This window comes from Mus caroli, unplaced genomic scaffold, assembly GCF_978045245.1.
Source record: "Mus caroli unplaced genomic scaffold, Mus_caroli_1 scaffold_19, whole genome shotgun sequence".
Taxonomy (NCBI): Eukaryota; Metazoa; Chordata; class Mammalia; order Rodentia; family Muridae; genus Mus; species Mus caroli.
The window spans coordinates 9000501-9018962 of NW_028227274.1; the positions used below are offsets into that span (position 1 = coordinate 9000501).

At 50.0% G+C, this 18462-nt stretch overlaps 1 protein-coding gene and 1 pseudogene across 2 annotated transcripts in view; one reads left to right on the forward strand and one right to left on the reverse strand.

Annotated features, from left to right (window-relative positions):
* Positions 1–5937: 5937 nt before the first annotated feature.
* On the reverse strand, positions 5938–7589 carry LOC147000218 (uncharacterized; annotated as a pseudogene).
* A 113-nt stretch (positions 7590–7702) lies between these two features.
* Positions 7703–18462, forward strand: part of Cables1 (Cdk5 and Abl enzyme substrate 1) — a 110511-nt gene continuing 99751 nt past the window's right edge. For both annotated transcript variants that reach the window (XM_021150771.3, XM_021150772.3), the window contains exon 1: positions 7703–8477. In XM_021150771.3, coding sequence (XP_021006430.1) covers positions 7744–8477 — 734 coding nt within the window. In that variant the 5' untranslated portion in view covers positions 7703–7743. The remainder of the gene's footprint in view (positions 8478–18462) is intronic.

Here is an 18462-nt window from a genome sequence, read left to right on the forward strand (position 1 = left end):
CAGCCCTTGTATGGTGCTACCCACATTCTGGGTGGGTCTTTTTTCTTCAGTTAAACCACTTCAGAAACACCTTCACAGACCTGTGCAGAGGGTGTCCCTAGGGGATTTCAAATCTAGAAATCTAGTCAAATTGATAAGTGACTAACTATTACAACCATTAAATGGATTTTGGGTTGGGATTAGGATACCATTTTCAACAGCTTCTGAACATCCTTGAAGAAACTTCTGTCATTAACACAGCTCTTTTAAGGATTTGCTTACTTGATCTTACATGCCTAAATGCATGTATATGCACCATGTGCACATCTGGTACCTGTCGAGGTCAGAAGAAGGCATTGAACTTCCTGGAACTGGAATTAAGAATGGTTATAAGCCACCAACTAGTTGTTCGGAACCAAACCGGGGTCCTTGCAAGAGCAGCAAGTGCTCTTTTACTGCTGAGCCATCTTCTCAGTCTCCACTTTTGTTTTTTTGTTTGTTTGTTTTTGTTTTTGTTTTTTGTGCTATGTATTTATGTGAAGTGGTGTCCTCAACTGTAGAGGAAGTTTAATCCAGCAACATGGCTGCTCTGGCAAGGGGTCACCTCCAAAGACATTCTAGGTCTATGTGATATGGCTGGAATGCAGACAAGCTCTGGATTACAGTATGTTCTGACTAGACTACAGACATGCCCTTAGTACATACATTTAATCCCTAACAATGGTGGCAAGGCTAGTTTGTAGAAGGCAGCAGCCATGTTTGAAAGTGATGTCTAATTGAGGGGCAGACAAAGTGATGAATCAGAGAGATCTGACAGAATGAGTCAGAGATAGGATACACCCAACTCACAGGAGAACAGACAGGAAGAGAGGTGACTTGAGAAACAGCATACACACAGACACACAGACACACACACACGTACAGAGAGAGAGAGAGAGAGAGAGAGAGAGAGAGAGAGAGAGAGAGAGAAAGAAAAGCAGCTTTACCAGGACAGTTTCTCAGAGACAGGTTGCAAGTGAAGACAAAATGAGCCAGAGAATAAGAAGGACCAAGAAAATTAGAACAGATTGCCAGAATTAGTTTGAGGCCAGGCAGACCAATTCAGTGAGAAGCTGAGAGAAGCCAGTTTGAATCAATCAGCTTGGAGAGGTGTTTGGGCCAGAAAAGCTGAGTTGAACCAGCCACCCATAGTTCAGAAAGAACCAGGAAGGGTGAGCTTATTCAGCAGTAAGCCTCTAAGATGGCAGTTACATCAGGCAGATAAAAGTTACTTTACACTAGGCACTGATGAAGCAGCTCTGAAAATAAGGAAGATACATCGAATCCTGCACTATCAAATATCAGGTTCAACTTTAAATACATCGTTAGTGCACACATTTGAGTTCATCTGTAATAAATGACAAATTAATGAGTACCTGAATTGTTTAAAACATATTTTATGACATTATCAACAGATGTTTTGTGTGCATATTTTCTATACCTATATACTGCAGGCAATCACACAAACATTTCTTGGGCAAAAGGAGGTGTGAGTGAAAAAGTGTAAGAAACCTTGTCCTGCCAGAGAGTGGTGGCGCACACCTCTAATCCCAGCATCTGGAAGCAGAGTAGGCGGGTCTCTGTGAGTTCAAGGCTATCCTGGTCTACAGAGTGGTTCTAGGATAGCTAGGGCTACATAGAGGAAACCCTGTCTCAAAAGAAGAAGAGAAGGAGGAGGAGGAGGAGGAGGAGGAAGAGGAGGAGGAAGAGGAGAAGGATGGAGAGGAAGAGAAGAAGGAGGAAGGGGAGGAGAGGAAGGAGGAGGAAGAGGAGGAGGAAGAGAATGAGGAAGAGAAGGAGGAAGAGAAGGAGGAAGAGGAGGAGGAAGAGGAAGAAGAAGAGGAGGAGGAGGAGGAAGATGGAGAGGAAGAGGAGGAAGAGGAGGAGGCAGCAGCAGCCCTGTCCTTGGGAGCAGAGACTGAGTAACTGTTGTTCTAGGAGATATTCTGGGGGATGGCCTGGAGCTTTTCATTTCCTGTTTCTCTGCCCCCTTTTCTCTGTAATACTTACTACATAGTAGTGCAAATACTACCATTGCCTTCCTGGCTTGAAGCTGCAGAACATGTTCACTTCTCACCACACCTGGAAGTCGCAGAATCCACTGGAGACCCTGGAGTGGACGGCATTTAGGAAATGTGGGGATGAGAGCTACAAGCCACATTTATAAGCTACTTTATGGGGCTATATATTACTCAATAAACTTATTTTTCCATTTAATATCCTCCAGCTTCTGATTTTATTCAAATGTTATATCACATCCCAGAAGTCCTAAGGAAAATCAAGGAGATAAACAAAGATATTCCTGTCAAATTGCTAAAGGGGAAGCAGAAGCCAGGCCCCTGTCTGCTCTTTCAGTTATTTTCTAGTCAGCAGAGGTAACATGTATTCAAGCAAGGTCAGCTTCCAGATGCATCAGAGCCTTGGGACCACCTCCTAGGTAGTTCCCCCTCTCTGTCTTAGAAGGTCTCAGTTTCACTGCACACAGGAAAGCAGGCTTCAGGCACCAGGTCTCTCTCTGTCTCAGACCCACTGCTCAGGTGTGTGTCCCAGCAACAGGAGGCAGCCTCCACTTTGGCAGAACACACAGTAAAATAATTTGATCCGAACTGGAGCTGATGAGCAGGGTTCTTACAGTCCTGTCTGCACGAGGGAAATCACAAACAACTAAGGCCCAAAGTGTATGGACCATCTTCTGTTCGGTTCCTGTATTTTGTATTTTTCTAAAAATAGCTGTCTGTGACTGCATGCTGGTTACATAACTTACATCACCAGCAATGCTCATAACACTGCAAAGTAAATACCACCAATCCTATGTTAATACACCAGAACACCGGACATGGAGCTGAGCACTTACCCAAGCTGGAGCTGCATGTAAGCATGGGAGCTGGCATTAGAGCCTGGTTTTCTGAGTCTAAAGCTTATTTCTCCTATGTCATCTTCTGAGTGATGTCCCTACCATTTCAAAGCTAATTTCCAGACTTGTTGCTTCATGGTATTATTTTTAAGGACTAGAAATGTTACATACATTCTCTTTTGTAAAAGCCCAGGGAGGTACTGAATTTGTTGATCTAAACAGTGCATGCATTTTGGGTCCCTGGAAGCAATGGAAGTTTCCAGACTTGGAATCTGAAAGGCACACTATGAAGGTGGGTGGGTAAAAGGTCAGAGGTCACTTCTGAGTTTGAAATCCCACCAATCCCCACCCACCCTGGAAACCTCCTCACTCAGGAAACCTTCTATAAGCCTGTCTCCTGCTAAGTCCTCTGCAGCTTCTCTCCTGAGGAGAGGCAGCCACCCTCTTGTGTCTTTCCCAGCAAATCTCTTTTGTGAGGTTAGTTGTGCAGTGTGACTTTGTGGTATTCCTTGGGTCCTGAGTGGCAGAATACCTTTGCCCTCAGAGCCACAACACTTCTCCTGGGGGAAACCTTCCCCCTCGGCGTGGTAACACCGGTTCCAAAGGCGAACATGGGGGTGGGTTGCAGGGAGAACTGCATTTCTTGTTCTAGTCCCATGTGGCTACAATACACAAAGAATTTAAGTGTAAAATTGTGTTGTTGGCTACTTGCTTCTCTTACAAATGCTTGAGCTAATTAACTTATAGGAAGAAAGGGTTGGGAAAGGGGGCTCAGCAGATAAAGGCTCCAGCTACCAAGCCTGAGAATTTGAATTTAATGCCCAGAACCACATGGTGGAAAAACAACTCCGGGGTTGTCCTCTGACTTCCATACATGTTCCATGACACACACACACACACACACACACACACACACACAAGGAAAATGAGATATTAAAAAATGTATAAAGAGAATGGATTATTTTAGCTCATCATTTTGGAGCTTTCTGTCATAAATGATTGCCCCAAAGTCTTTTGAAGCCATGGTGAAGCAGTACAGTGTGGTTGGGAATGAGGTGTCCAAAGCCACCCACCTTAAGGCTGGGATGCTAAAAGGAACAGCAAGTGGCCCTAGAATCCCAGTCTTCGGATACTCAATGATCTAACTGCCTCTCATCGGTGCCCACCTCTGAATCATACCTACATGAGGAACAGGCCTTTATCACACAGACCTTGGGGACCCAGAGAACAGCAACCTCCTACGTCAGCTCAAATTCTGGTCTTGTTTAATGCCTTCCACACAGGTCTCCCTTCAAATTATGAGCTCCTTTGGGCCATATTAATGACATCTGGCATTTTTTAAAGCGAATTGAGGGATTATCAGATGTCTCTTGAACAGGTTCCTCTGGAAACAAGCACAACCCATAGAGAAAATGAGTTCAGAGGAGTTAAGTGACCTGCCTTAGGAACCCAGAGGAATCCCAGCACTTGGGAGGCAGAGACAGGCGGATTTCTGAGTTCGAGGCCAGCCTGGTCTACAAAGTGAGTTCCAGGACAGCCAGGGCTATACAGAGAAACCCTGTCCCGGAAAAAAAAAAAAAAGGAACTACAAACTCTTACCATGCGGGTTTGTAGTTTTTCCATTCTAGCTGACTCTAAGAGTTGAGTAGGAAGATGAAAAGTGGAGCCTCACCTGCCTATAAAATAACTTTACCAGTAGGGGGCGCAGAAGTGTGCATGAGCCATGGTGCCACTGGGATCTGTATGGGGGCCCAGCCACTGAGAGCTATTTATTTATTCAATTTTTCTGTGACTAATCTTTAAAATATTAATGACAATGCCCTTTCACCACTACCCAGGGTGGTCAAGTATGCAGTGGCTGACACGCAGTTGGGAAGCAATAAATCATCTCTCAGGTCCCTCACCATGGGGTCATAGAGACCCCGAGGTTAATTAGACATTGATCCCTCTTTGATGTTTTAATAAACACTTGAAATCGATCTGCCTACTTGAAACTTAGGGTAAGCATATACATGTCAAATATATGGATTTGCTGAAAAGATACTAATACCCAGCAAGACTTTGAGGAAGCAGATTAGATCTTCTCTGGGTGGAAGGCCTTAAAACAGGGGCGGTCATCTGCCCCAGAAACTGTTTAAACTTTAAAAAGTTAATATTGTATGATAGACTGGGATGTTGTATGATAGGCCTGTGACCCTAGCTGTCTGAGAAGTGAGGCTGGAGGCTCAGAAGTTCAAGGCTTGCCTATACTACAAAGTGAGTTCAGGGCCACTTGAGTCTACAGAGGCCTAGTCTCAAAATTTAAGAACAAGAAAAGAGAGCTGGGGAGATAGCTCAGTGATGGAGGATTTGCCTAGGATACATACAAGCCTGGGTCCTCAATACTACCCCCAAAAGGGAAAAGATTTTATAAACATACAAAATATATATTATATAACATGTTGTACTGGCTGGTTTTGTGTGTCAACTTGACACAGCTGGAGTTATCACAGAGAAAGGAGCTTCAGTTGAGGAAATGCCTCCATGAGATCCAACTGTAAGGCATTTTCTCAATTAGTGATCAAGGGGGAAAGGCCCCTTGTGGGTGGGACCATCGCTGGGCTGGTAGTCTTGGGTTCTATAAGAGAATAGGCTGAGCAAGCCAGGGGAAGCAAGCCAGTAAAGAACATCCCTCCATGGCCTCTGCATCAGCTCCTGCTTTCTGACCTGCTTGAGTTCCAGTCCTGACTTCCTTGGGTGATGAACAGCAGTATGGAAGTGTAAGCTGAATAAACCCTTTCCTCCCCAACTTGCTTCTTGGTCATGATGTTTGTGCAGGAATAGAAACCCTAACTAAGACACATGTCATATATTATAATAGTGCTTATCAATATTATAATATATTTCGTATATATATTTTATAATACAAAGACTGTCACTGTTCTTTTCTTGATATTTCAAGATAGAAACAAAAATATTACCATAGATGATAAGATTGTTAGTGATTTCCCCCTCGTGTTTGTTTAAAACATCATTTATTGGAGGGGTGTCATAAAATAGTATATGTGTGTGTGTGTGTGTGTGTGTGTGTGTGTGTGTATTCTTTTACAGGAGCAGAATTGTAGTCTCACTTAACATTATTTTCAAAAAATTAAACAAAAAGCTAGGCCAGCGATCAGGTAAATTACGTCAATTGTAATAAAGTGACTTTAAGTTTCAAAGTAGTTAAAGTATTAAAAACCTAATGAAATTCAGTTGGTCACTAGTGAGTCAGCTGCAGACAGGCCTCTGCTTTTTCATAAGGCCTAAATATGGCCCAGAATTAAATATAAACAATGGTTCATACAAACAGCCATGAGACCTGTTTGTCCCTGTACATGTAACCCACACCCTGCCTATCTTCAACTCTGGGCTGGCTGCACATCTCCAAGCCGTGTATGCTTGCTTTCAGCTACATAATTTACTCTGCTGAACTTGAAAAGGAGTGGAATTTCAATGTAGAATTACCCATTAGCTACAAGGCTAAATTTAAACCTCTAATTAAATTAATCCGTTCATCTTAAACACTTTGCTTCTCCCTTAGTTCTAGAAGCCTTAGTAAGGCTTCTTAGGTGTCGCAGAAATTCAGGGCGACAATTGTTCCATACAGTATTTAATAATACGCCCAGGCCTTAGAGAACTCAGCAGGAGTCTTTGCAAAGTGGCTGGGTAGCCCCGCAGTTGCTCCTCCTAAAATCATTTGTTGGGGTTGTGGGGTGGGTCTTCCTAGACCCAGATTCACGGTGTCCCTAGACAGGAACCCATCTTTCTGGAACATAAAACCAGGGGCCAAACAGACGTTGACGAAACAAATGGGACTATCAATCCCCGTTTATAGAGGAATAAAAGACTTGCAGACATTTGAGTGTAAGATTATTCTAACCCGTTCAGATCTTCACAGAAAATCCATTACATTTTCAGGGAAAATGCCGTCTGTCCTTTGCTAAGAGCACCAGTGGTGTGTATATTAATCAGCTGGGCCACTTAGAAGGCGCTCACACTTCCAGGCAACTAGGTGGGCTCCTTTGCATGTATATTGGCAGCCGCCCCCTGGGTCTGCGAAATAGTGGTGCCACATCCCAGTGATTAGCACCACTTTCGGTAGGGATGTCCACATAGGAAGGTGTATCTGTTAACAAGAACCGGTGTGTCCAGGCCCATGGGTAACACCAAATTTGGTTATTGGGTCGGGTGCAAAGGCTCCAGGTGATCGCCCCGTAACTCTTACCCGAGCACAAGCTTGGGCTGCGGCTCACCCGGCTCTACCGACACCCGCTGTTCTCCGCCTGAACGTACAGAGGTGACGTGCTCGCCTCCAGCACCTGGCTTCCGCGTGCCCCAGGAATAGCAGGAACCGTGGGGACCAGCCCGGTGAGCCCCCGCCCTGACACGCGCCGGGCTCTACTTCCCTCCTCCTCTTACACCGCCTCCTGCGCGGTCGCCTCCCGCCGCTGCGGCCTCCGCCTGCGGCTTTGTTTTCCTCCCAGGTCTCATTCCCCACACGTGATACTGTGTTATTGCAAAGAGCGCTCCGGAGCGCGAGCGCGGGGCGCGCGCACTTATAAATACCGAGCGGCCGGCCAGGAGCCCGTGATCGCGCGGCACGGAGGGTCGGCCAGGCGCGCGTGGGTCCGGGACGCGGAGGGCGAGCCAGGCGCGTGTGGCTCTCAGCGGCGCCCGAACGCCCAGGGCCGAGCATGGCCCGCCCGCGGGAGGGTAGGACCGCCTCGCACACCGCCCGCGCCCCGCGCCCTGCCCAGCCCGGGTCGCCGGGGCTCGCGGCCGCGGCTTAGCACTCGGCACCCGCCACTCGCTTCTCGGGTACCGGGGAACTGACGCCCCAGACGGACACAATGGCGGCGGCGACCGCCACCGCGGGCACGGCCGCCTGCAGCAGCAGCAGCAGCAGCAGCAGTCGCGGCGGCAGCACGGACGCCGCGGCCACCAGCGGGGTGCAGCCGCCGCCGCCTCCTCCGGCCACCGCGCCGCCCGAACCTCTTCGTAAGCCGCGCATGGACCCGCGGCGCCGCCAGGCTGCCCTGTCCTTCCTCACCAACATTTCTCTGGACGGACGGCCTCCGCTGCAGGACCACGAGTGGGGCGGCGGCGAGGAGGGCGGCGGGACCAAGCCCGGAGCAAGGGCTCGGCTCAGCCTGCTGGCCGCTGGCTGCAACGCGTTCTCGGCACCGGGCACCGCGGCCGCGCCGTGGACCGCCGGCTCGGGTTCCAGCCCTTGCCCGCTGCCGCCGTCTCTGGTCCCCCGGGTGTTGGGAGAGCCATCTCAGCCGCCCCGTTCAGCTCCAGCTGTCACCGGTGCTCAGCTGCAGTTGCCTGACGGGCCGGGAGGCGCCGGACAGGAGGAGCTGGAGGAGGACGATGCCTTCACCAACGTGCAGGTGCCATCGGCCAGCTTTTTGGGCTCCGGGACCCCCGGGAGTACGAGCGGCAGTCGGGGCCGCCTCAACTCGTTCACTCAGGGAATCCTGCCCATCGCCTTCTCCAGGCAGAACTCGCAGAACTACTGCGCCTTGGAGCAGTCAGGCCAGGGCGGCAGCACCAGCGCCTTGGAGCAGCTGCAGAGGTCCCGGTGAGTATCATGGACACAAGCACGCCTAGCTTTGCTGTGTCTGGACGACAGGAACCTCACTGAGGTCGTTCCCACCTTCCTGCTCCTGGCTAGATCCCGGGCTCCTGGGCACAATCCCAAACCACTAGGGCATCTGAAAGGGGAAGAGGCCCAGGGAGTGTGCACGAACCCGGCACTAGCAGAGCGGCCGCACCATGCTCTTGCTTTGGCCAGGGAGTTGGGAGTTGGAAGAAGCGGTTAAAAAGCGGTGCGAGAGATCACCAGCTTCCTGAAAACCGGTCCAGACCCGGAGGCGCGTCCCCAGCTCCGGGCGAGCGGCCGCCGGGTGCAGTGGGTGGGGCCGGGGCAGGCGGCGCTCAGGAGACCCAACTAGTAACAGACACGTGGGAACCCCTCTGGAAAGTTTGTGGAGCCCGGGAAATCATGTTTTCCTAAGAAATGGAAAGTTTTTTTGGCATTTCCTTGGTTCAGGCCTAGAGTGTGGGGACAGAGAGGAAATGTGGCCTACAACTTTTCCATTCCGAGAAAACTGGCCTGAGACTCTTATTGTACGCTTGTGCGCGTTATCTGCAGGTTTGAATATCTTAGCAAAAACGCAAGATATGCTTATTGGAGAAATAGCTGGAGTTAAGTGCTATATGCTAAGACAGTGGTCTTGGTTCTGTGTGGGGTCGTGAGACTACCTACAGGCTGGGGAAGAAGCCCAGGTGGGTCTCTTGCAGGCCTGTGGCGGGAGTCCTTCCTCATCAGTTAATAAAGCCTCCTGAGAAATTCTAGCACTGACTACCTTAGTTAATTATCATTAACTTAGGGAACCAAAACCTCTGTTTCCTCTAAAGGGATAGGGCCCGGCCTTTGTTCTGTGGGCATTAGGTGGGTAGGGGGACCGGCCTCTTGCCATTGCTTTCCCAGGGAAGAAGGTTTATGCTCCCTGTGGCCTGTTGGAAAACCTAACTTGCTTGGTTAATGAAATAACAGAAGCACCAGCCGGGCTTACACCGGTTTGCTAGCTTCCCAGCGCATCAAATTAGACCCGTGCTGCTGCAGAATGTTATAGTTCAAGTGTGCATGGGCCTTGGGCAGGGGTGTGGAATCTGGGGAAGCAGCCCCCTAACTGCACGGATGAGTTAGTGATACTGGGTACAACACTCCTGCTCTGGTGTTTCTTGTCACAGTCTGCATCTCCCGTGGTGAGTGGGCAGCCCTGGGGTAGCAGAACGGCCTTAACTTACCACATGCCCTGGAGGCCAGCATAGGGTTATGATAGGCATTGTAATAAACTGGTGCTGTGCTAAGCCAGTGTGTCTCCTGGAGGGCCGATGCACTGGAAAGAGGATGTCCTCCAGGAAACTCATTCAGGAGGTGTAGAGCGTCTAGCATTTCTGTGGTAAAAGACATCCAGAGCTTTAACTTGCTAATCATAGCTCTGGGAACCCTTAGGATACTTTACTGATCCTTTCTGTCCAAACACGCCCTGGGATGTGCTAGTCACAAAGATGTGTCCTTGCCGGACAGTCATATAAAGCAAACTGTTTCTGAACAGCCTGTGTTTGGAAGCCTGGTAGGTATGCTTTTTGGCAGGTTGTTTGTTTTTGTTTTGTTTTATTTTGGTTTGTTTTTGCTTTTTCCAGACAGGATCTCTCTGTATATCCCTGGCTGTCCTGGAACTCTCTCTGTAGACCAGGCTGGCCTCAGAGATCCTCCTGCCTCTGCCTTCCAAGTGCAGGTGTTAAAGGCGTGCACCATCACCTTTGGCAGTTCCTAGTAGAGGGGCAGAGGGCAGGTTAACATGGCCTGAGAGAGGTCAGTGTGGCTAGGGAGACCTTTGCCTGAGGTGTGTCACTTTATGAGCCCGGAACAGTACTTTCTCCTGTTTACAGTCACCTAAATCCCAGGTGTGGCCTTCCCTGCCGTCATCTTCCTGGTGTGGGGGCCTTCTGAAGCCCAGTGGCCCTTGGGGCTCTCTCCATAAGCTGCTTTACAAAAACCAAAACAAAGAAACAGCAAACAAACAAACATGCGTGGGATGGTGAGCTGCCGATCAAGTTGGTTTCTGTGGATTCTTTCCCAGCTCTGTAAGAAATTCTTTGAAGCCGTTTTGCTTCTGATTGTGGGCTCTGGACCCACATGGAGAGCTTAATAGGCAGTCCTCCTGTTTTCACTCTGACCAGTGCACCTTCCTGTCAGTGTCCCAGGTGACTGACAAGTACTGCCATGGTGAACCACAAATCTATCCTTTTTCTAGTGAATTTAAGGTATAGGAATTTCCTATATTGAGTTTGTCATAGATATACAAAAACAAAGATTAACTATCACAACTTCAAGACCTGCACTGTGAACCCTCTTTCTGGTTCCTTCCTTCTGGATGCCTCAGATCCTGGGGGTGGAACTCTGGTGCTTCCATGTGCCAGAGAAGCCTCCACCACTCAGCTGTAACCCCAGACCTTACACTAATTAGGATGGATTGCTTTGCTGTCCAGTGTTTGAGCTGCAGCAGGGAGGAACATTTCCATGGTTAGACCTTATGGTACATGCTCAGTCACCATGAATCTCTGTCCATGGAAACTGGACATCAGAGGCATTTGGCCCTCACAGCTGCCCTCGTGTGGATTCTTTCACAGACAGGGAGACTCCAGGGCTCAGAGCGATTGAGGTACTGCCTGACACTGGACTCAGTACTGAGAGGCACCTTGACCACGGACACAGCCTGGGACTAGATAGCAGCTTGGATCTTTGCCATTCCACTATGACTCCCTTTCAGCCCTCTCACTGCCTTGCTATTTGTCCGGAACACAGGAGGCCAGTTATCCCACGTGAACCTGGAGCTCTTTCCTGATGGTCTCTGCCATTTTTCTTCCCTTTCTGATCCTCCAACTTCGTTACTGCTCCCTAGGCTCCATTCTCAGAATTCCCAGGGCTCCCAGGATCCTGCAGCCTCTGTGGAGGGGCTTCACACAGGCCTGGGGAAGCCACCAGCTGCCATTCAACTTTACACCCTGCCTTGTTTCCTCTCTGCTGGTGCAGTGAGCCCCACATGGGCAGGGTGTTAATGGGCAAAAGGGAGCAGATTTGGAAAATTTTACAGCTTCTTTTACTTAAAAAGAAACATCAGGCCACAGCTGGCATAACTCTTGTTCCGCTGCCAGGATCTTCTGACTGGCAGACAGCCACCCAGCAGTGCAGAGTAGAGCTCAGGTGTGAGAGCCAGCCAGAAGGGCTGCAGTGACAGAGGACTGTTCAAAAATAGCACCTGAGTTAGTATAGTGCGCCAGAGTCGGATCTGTGGTGGATGGAGCCCATTTGACAAAGACCTGTGTCCTGGGCTGGGATGCTTGTGGCTCCATTGAAGCTGTGTCACCCTGGGCAGGTCAATCAGCCTTTCTGAGCCACTCTCCTCTTGAGCTCCTCCACCTGTGTTTTGAGCCCTTGCAAAATGCCTTGGCTGTACTTAACTTTCTGAATGGTAAAATGTATTGACTGCTAAATGTCAAGGATCGGGGCTGTCAGATGTTAATGTAGTTAGCACCCCCTTGGGATCTATTTAAAAAGCAGGTGGTCCAGCCTGGCAGCCTTTGTCTGCAGTCCTAGCACTCTGGACCCAAAGGCAGGAGGATCAAAACCAGCCTGGGCTACATATTGCCCCAAACAAAACCTAGCAGTCCCTTCTAAGCAACTAACCAACCTTGTGGCGAGAAGAGGAAGTTGCTGTGGAGAGAGGCACTGCCCAGGTCTGAGGACTTCCGGGAGTTAAGTCACTTGCTCAGGATCTCCCAGCCCTTCAGGGAAGAGCCCGGGCTCTTGGCAGATTGCTTCTCCTGGCCACCGAGGGATTTCTGCATCCTCCCTCTGCGGCTCCTACCTCAGGGTGGAAACCTGGCTCATGCTGCTATAAGCTGTAATCGCTGAGAATTTATTGCAAAGGAAAAACCCAGGAGTTGAGAGGCAGAGCTTGTGAGGGGAGATGGTCCTTCCCGAGCTGCGACACCGCCTCGCTTCCAGACTGATTTCCTCAGCAGTCAGCAACCCCAGGTTACCTCTGAGCCTTGTTTCCAGCAACATGAGTTTCAGGGTCCAGAGCTGAGCTCTCAGGCAGAGCCAAGCTCCATGCGGGGTATTTCCGAAGACTGTGCAACCACACTGGGAGAGATGCTGAAGCCACTCTGGGTTCTGTCCTACCCATCAGCTACTCCATGTTGATCAGCTCACCGAGGAGTTAGGTGAGGAGGAGTGGCCGCTGACAATGGGCCTTACAGGTAGAATAAAAAGAGACAGTATGAACTGAGGACCCGATCCCACACCAGCTTTGAGAATTCTGGGCTCTCCGCCTGTTTCCCCCTGGAATTAAAGGCTTAGGATAAAAGAGCCTGCCGCTCCAGGGCTAGAATTCTAGTCCGTGCTGTGGTCTGCTGTGAAGGGCTACGGTGTGTCTGGCCTGGGGGCATAGGATAATTTAATTGTAGAATTAGATGCAAAGAGGTGGTGAATGTTTACGGATCTGCTTGGGGAACAGGCATGAATGAATGAGTGAGCCAGTGACTGGGAGTAAGAGCTCAAGTCGCCCACACCAGCTTTCAACTTGTCTTGCCTTGAGTTTCTGCCTCTCCCAACTCGTGACTCTTAAATGCTGAGATTATGGGCAGGTACGACCTTCAGCTGTGCCACCCAAGAAACTGGGGGGTCCCACTGGACTTTAGACTTCAGGAAGCCATCCAAGTAGGAAGCCTTGGCCTGCCTGAGGTGGCCATTCCCAGCCAACACCCCTCCCCATCAAGGAAATGGGCTGTAGTAACCTTGACTGCCAAGGGGCCCATTTATAAAGTGCTTTTGTAGATAGATGGGAATTGCAGCCATAGCTAAGAGTCACCCAGCAGACCGACGATGACGACCTTGGATGCTTCATTTCTTTGAAGTGGATGTAGAAGAAACTCTAATAATGGGTCTGGATGCTCTGTGTTGTGTATTCATTCAACAAACGCTGACTGTGATGCGTTTCTATTATAAAGTTTCACTGTGCTGAACACAGGAGGTATAGACATGGGATTGGATCCCTTGCTGTGTTGAGTGTACACATTAGCCTGGATCTAGCAGCGATGAATGATAGGTGAGTTCTTGGTTTGTGCTCCCACAGTGTGAGTCCTGGGGCTGGACCTGGAACACTGTATTGTTATTTAACACACAGGTAATGCATTTTGAGGCTTCAGTGAGTCCTGTTTATGATGATCCTGAGACCAGTGTATCAGTCCTGTTCTAAGGTGTAGAGAGGTTAAGTGGCTTGCCTGCGGCCCCTCAGCCCGTATGTGGGATGTGGTTTTAAGGTCTGGGGAATCTGCTGGTGCCTTCACAGCTCAGTGTTACAGTTTCTTTCCCTGACTTCAGCCCTCAGAAGCAGACTTGGTGACCTCAAAGGTCACCCACCGCCCACACAGCTTTCTTTCTTTAGATTCCCACCTTTGTATCATCTAAAGGGGATCTCTGGCCAGGGAAGCAGGGCTTTCTGTGACCACAGTAGTGATATCCCATGGGTACCTATGTGGGACCCCCTTTACTGCTCTCACTCCATGACACTGTCCCTTCATGTTGTCACAGTCTCGTGGGACCAGCTTTGCTCTCCATCCCTGCTGTTCTCTTTAGCCTGATCACCCTGCTTCCTTCCTGGGCCTTTGTTTGTTTGGACACTCTGTCTTTATAGTGTCATGCTGGGTCCCAGTGCTAAGGTGGCAGACTTGGGGAGCTGTAACAGACACTAGATGCCTGATGCACTCAGTGCCCAGGTGTGCAGGGGCCCCAGGCTCCGCTCTGCCCACTGTTGGCACCATCCTGGATGACACAGTATTTTCCAAGAAGATCCCTTTCTTCCTTTGGACTCAACCATCCCTTGTCCCTGGGTGGGGAGACCTTCCTAAGACCCACTTCTGGTCCTGCCCGACTCAGAGTCTTGCTCTTTCTTCCGCAGCGGCCTTTGGTGATTCCTGATCGCTACTGCCCGCTCCCTTGGCATGTGAGGGTGGCTCTTCTGAGGCTGCTCTCCCTGGGAAAAGTCCCCAGCACTGGCCACCTGACTGCCATGCCTCTTCCACAGGTGTCATGGCCCCCCTCCACCTCCTACTTCCACTGACCTCTTTGGCTTGCATGCTGTCGGGTACTGTTGGGTGGATCATTTGGGGGCCAGGTCTCACATAAGGCCCTTTCCGGCAGAGTGACCACAACCAAAACAAAGCCCGGTTTCCTGGTCACCTGCCGGTGGCAGCAGGAAGCTTTGGTTTGGTTTTGGATGATGCTGAGGGGACAAACCCAGGGTCTGTCTCTACCAGAGGTACCACTGGGAGGCTCATCCTCAGCTGAGTGGAGAAATGGGATCTTGGCACTTGGCCAACCTCTTCAAAGCTGGAGCCCCCCTTTCCTCAGGGCCATCTTCCCACTGCATGCCTCTTCCAGTCTCCCAAGCCTTTATTGTTTCCCAGCAGCCACCCCAGCCTCGGCTCATTTGGTGAGGCAGGATGCTTATGTGCTGCCTCCTCTGTTCAGCAGCCTGACTGGCCCACCCCATCTGTAGCCATGTCCTGGAGTAAGTTGAGGCTGCCTGTGTGACCTGCACCATCCTGTCTATCCTTCTCCTCTCCCTCTTCTTCTTTTCCCCCCTCCTCTCCCTCCTTTTTCTCAGTGGGTGAGAAAGGGGTCAAAGTCCTCACTCCCCTTCTTTGGTGTGTGCTTTAGCTTTATCTGCTCCATATCCTTGTGTGATACAGATTCTACCCACTTTAGAGCTGAGGAGACTGAGTCTGGGTGGTTTAAGGAGTCTTGTCTGAAACCCCTTAGCTGTGACAGTGTGCTGGCTTTGCCATGGGGAAGTATTGTTAGAGTCGATTAGTGAGCTCAGAGCTAGGCTGTAAGCTAAGCTCATCAGGATAGGACTGTCACCATCCTGGGAATCCAGACTGCCAGTCAGGTCCCTTCCTAGCTCCCTGAGACCTGGTGTAGCCTGTGGGCTGACGCATGAATAATGTTTGTGTTCCATTTTTCCCGTTGGGGGCTGTTCACATCCAAGGAAAGTCAGTTTCTGAAGAATGTGCTGGGTAACTCAGGCATGGTGGCTCGTGGCTGAACCCCACACTCAGAGATGGAGACAGGAGGACCAGCATGGGTTCAAGCCCAGGCTGGGCTACATGGCGAGACTGTTCATCAAAAATGCTTAAGGGGGCAAGGCATCTGCCATGGAAGATGATATGAATGTTCCCAGGACTACTGCCCGCTTTCTACTTCCAAATACAAGGGCTGAGGCAGTAGCTCCGTTGACAGTGTTCTTGCCTAGCATACAGGAAGCCCCGAGTCCAATTCCCCAGCACCACAGAGAAAATAAAAGCTAAACCCTATCATATGAGTTTGGTCTGTGGTAAATTTTAAAACAAAACTTCCAGGGCTAGAGAGATGGCTCAGTGGTTAAGAGCATGCACTGCTCCTACAGAGGACCCAAGTTGGTCCTCGGCATCTATACTGGACTGTTCATAACTGCCTATCATTCAGATCCAGGGACCTAACACCCTCTTTTGGCCTCTTTGGATACCCGCACCACCCCCAACTATGCACACCCCTGACTTCAAAGTTTTAAATATATTTTTTTTAATCCACAAAATCTTTTCAGATGCTGAAGCTCAAATCCCCTGCATAGCACTCTGTACTGTGTGGGAATCACAAACTTAGCGGTAATTTTTTGTTTACAAACTACCATGCTGTGGTTTTGTTTTGCTTGGTTTTCTGAGACTTCCAGGAACATAGCATTGATCAGGGTTTCCCAACCCTTCTCTGTTTTGTGTGAGTGGTTCGGATAATTACACACTAGTTTGTATTGAACGAAGCAATCCTTGGTGTGGCCTGGGGCTCATTGCTGCATGTTTAACCACAGAGATGAACACTTATAAAGCTCTAGACCATAGAGTGTAGAGCCTTAGCACTTGGCATTGCAGTGTCGTGGACGTGTGTGGAGGAATCAGTATTTAGTCTTACTCAATCATGGTAGAGTTAGCCGTAGGTAGGCAGGAGCTATGAAGAACAGATTGGAATGGTGTGGTAGGCCTTCTGCCTAGGGCTTGCTAGATGCTGACCTCACTCGGGAAGCCAGCTCTCCCAAGTCCAGTGCAGCCTGCAGTGAGGCGGAGTGAGGAGGAGACAGCTGTGTGCTCTGTCCAGTAGGGATTGTAAATGTGACTTGTTGGGAGCCCACAGCTCACCAAGGGCCTCCACAGGTGCTTTCTCATTAAAGCATTCAGAAAGTCGAAGGTAGAAAGTCGGCAGGCAGGAGAAGGGAGTACTGTCCTGTCAACATCCTGGTCTCCAATTCTGGGAGTTTTAAAACATCCAAAATCTTACCCCCTAGAGTCATGTCACTTATCAAAACAAGGGCTTCTATTACGTACTGTAGAATGTACCCCAATTCCTGCCCAGAATCCCCACTCTATTTGTTAACCTCAGAAGAACAGAGATCTGCCAGAGCCGGTCACAGTCAGTGTGGTAGAGGACAGAGAAGTGCTCACCAGGGTTTGACTGCAGCCTGACATCAGGCATGCTGATTGGCATGTGATAACCTCTTGGGCAGGCCAGCAGGACCCTGGGCTGCAAGGAGTGGTGGAAACATTTCCCAAGAAGCCATGAAGGCGGCTCCTGCTGTGGGAAAGGGCACTAGCACCTGAGCCTTCTCCTCTGCCTCTCAGCTTCTTTGTTCTCACAGTGGGTGAGTGGACTGAGAAGGGGAAGGGCCACCCTCTGAGTCCCGCAGCTCTGCCACTTAGCAAACCTCACCACCACCACCACCACCGGAATACCCCAAACCTCGGTGTTCTCATCTGTAAATTGGGATAATGATCTCTGCCTGATGGAATATATTAGCTTTCCTGTCACTGTGACTGAATGTCTGACAAGGACTTGAAGATGGATTATTTCAGATATCGATTCAAAAGGGGTGTGGTCCCTCACAACAGGGGCAGGATGGTGGCTGGTCACATGGCGTCTGCATGAGGAATCAGAAAGAGAAATGAGTGATGGTGCTCAGCCCCTTCCTTTTCTCTTTTTCTTCAGTATGGGACCCTGGTCCCCGGGATGGAGCTACCTGCATCCAGGGTGGGTCTTACCTCCTCAGTTAACCTCCTCCAGAAAACTCTAATACACATAGCAGACACACCGGTGTTTCCACAAAGCCGACCTAGTTAGCCAACCTTCGCAGGAGTGATTGGCCTGGGGCTTTGAAGCAGTCAAAGTTGGCTGCACCTTGCTAATCGCCCAGCTTTCTACCAGGAAGCAGTAGAGAAGTTGGTCAGATCTGGGAAGGTGGTGAGGAGCTGAGGGTGGGACACTGCAGGGTGGGGGTGGGGGGTTAGTCACCATGATTTATAATTTCATAATAGTAAGACCAGTCTTTATGGGAAACCCACCCTCCTTTGAGTGCTGCTTCTCCCTCCATCCCTGTCCCATACAGCAAGACCCATCCTGTTGCCCTGGCCGGTTCAGCACAGTGGGGGGGGCGGGGAGGGCGAGGGGCGGGGGAAGGTGCCATGGCCCATCTTGCTGTGTGTGTGAAGGACAGTCAGGAGATGCCTGCCAGGAAGATCCCTGTCACCCCACTGAGCAGCCTCAAGACAAGCTAGGGAGACTTTCCCAGCTGGGTTCTTACCCTGGGGCTGTGACTTAGCTTCCAGGGTCTAAGTGGGACAGCTCCTAGGGGGATGGACAGGACAGCAGCAGGCACACATGGAGTCCTTGCTGCTCAGTGACTCTGCTGATTCCTGTTGTAAGTTCCTCCTCACTGACCCTTCGCACCCCCAGCCAAACCCTTAGAACTTTGCTTGAGGCTCCAAGGTGTACTGTATTTGGCACTGGGACAGCAGCAGTTTCAGTATCAGCCCTGTCCAGGCATCTGACCCAGGCGGTGACTGAGGGGTTGTTAGATGAATGGAGCCCAAGTCTTGACCCAGAGGAGAAGCAGAATCTCTGTGCT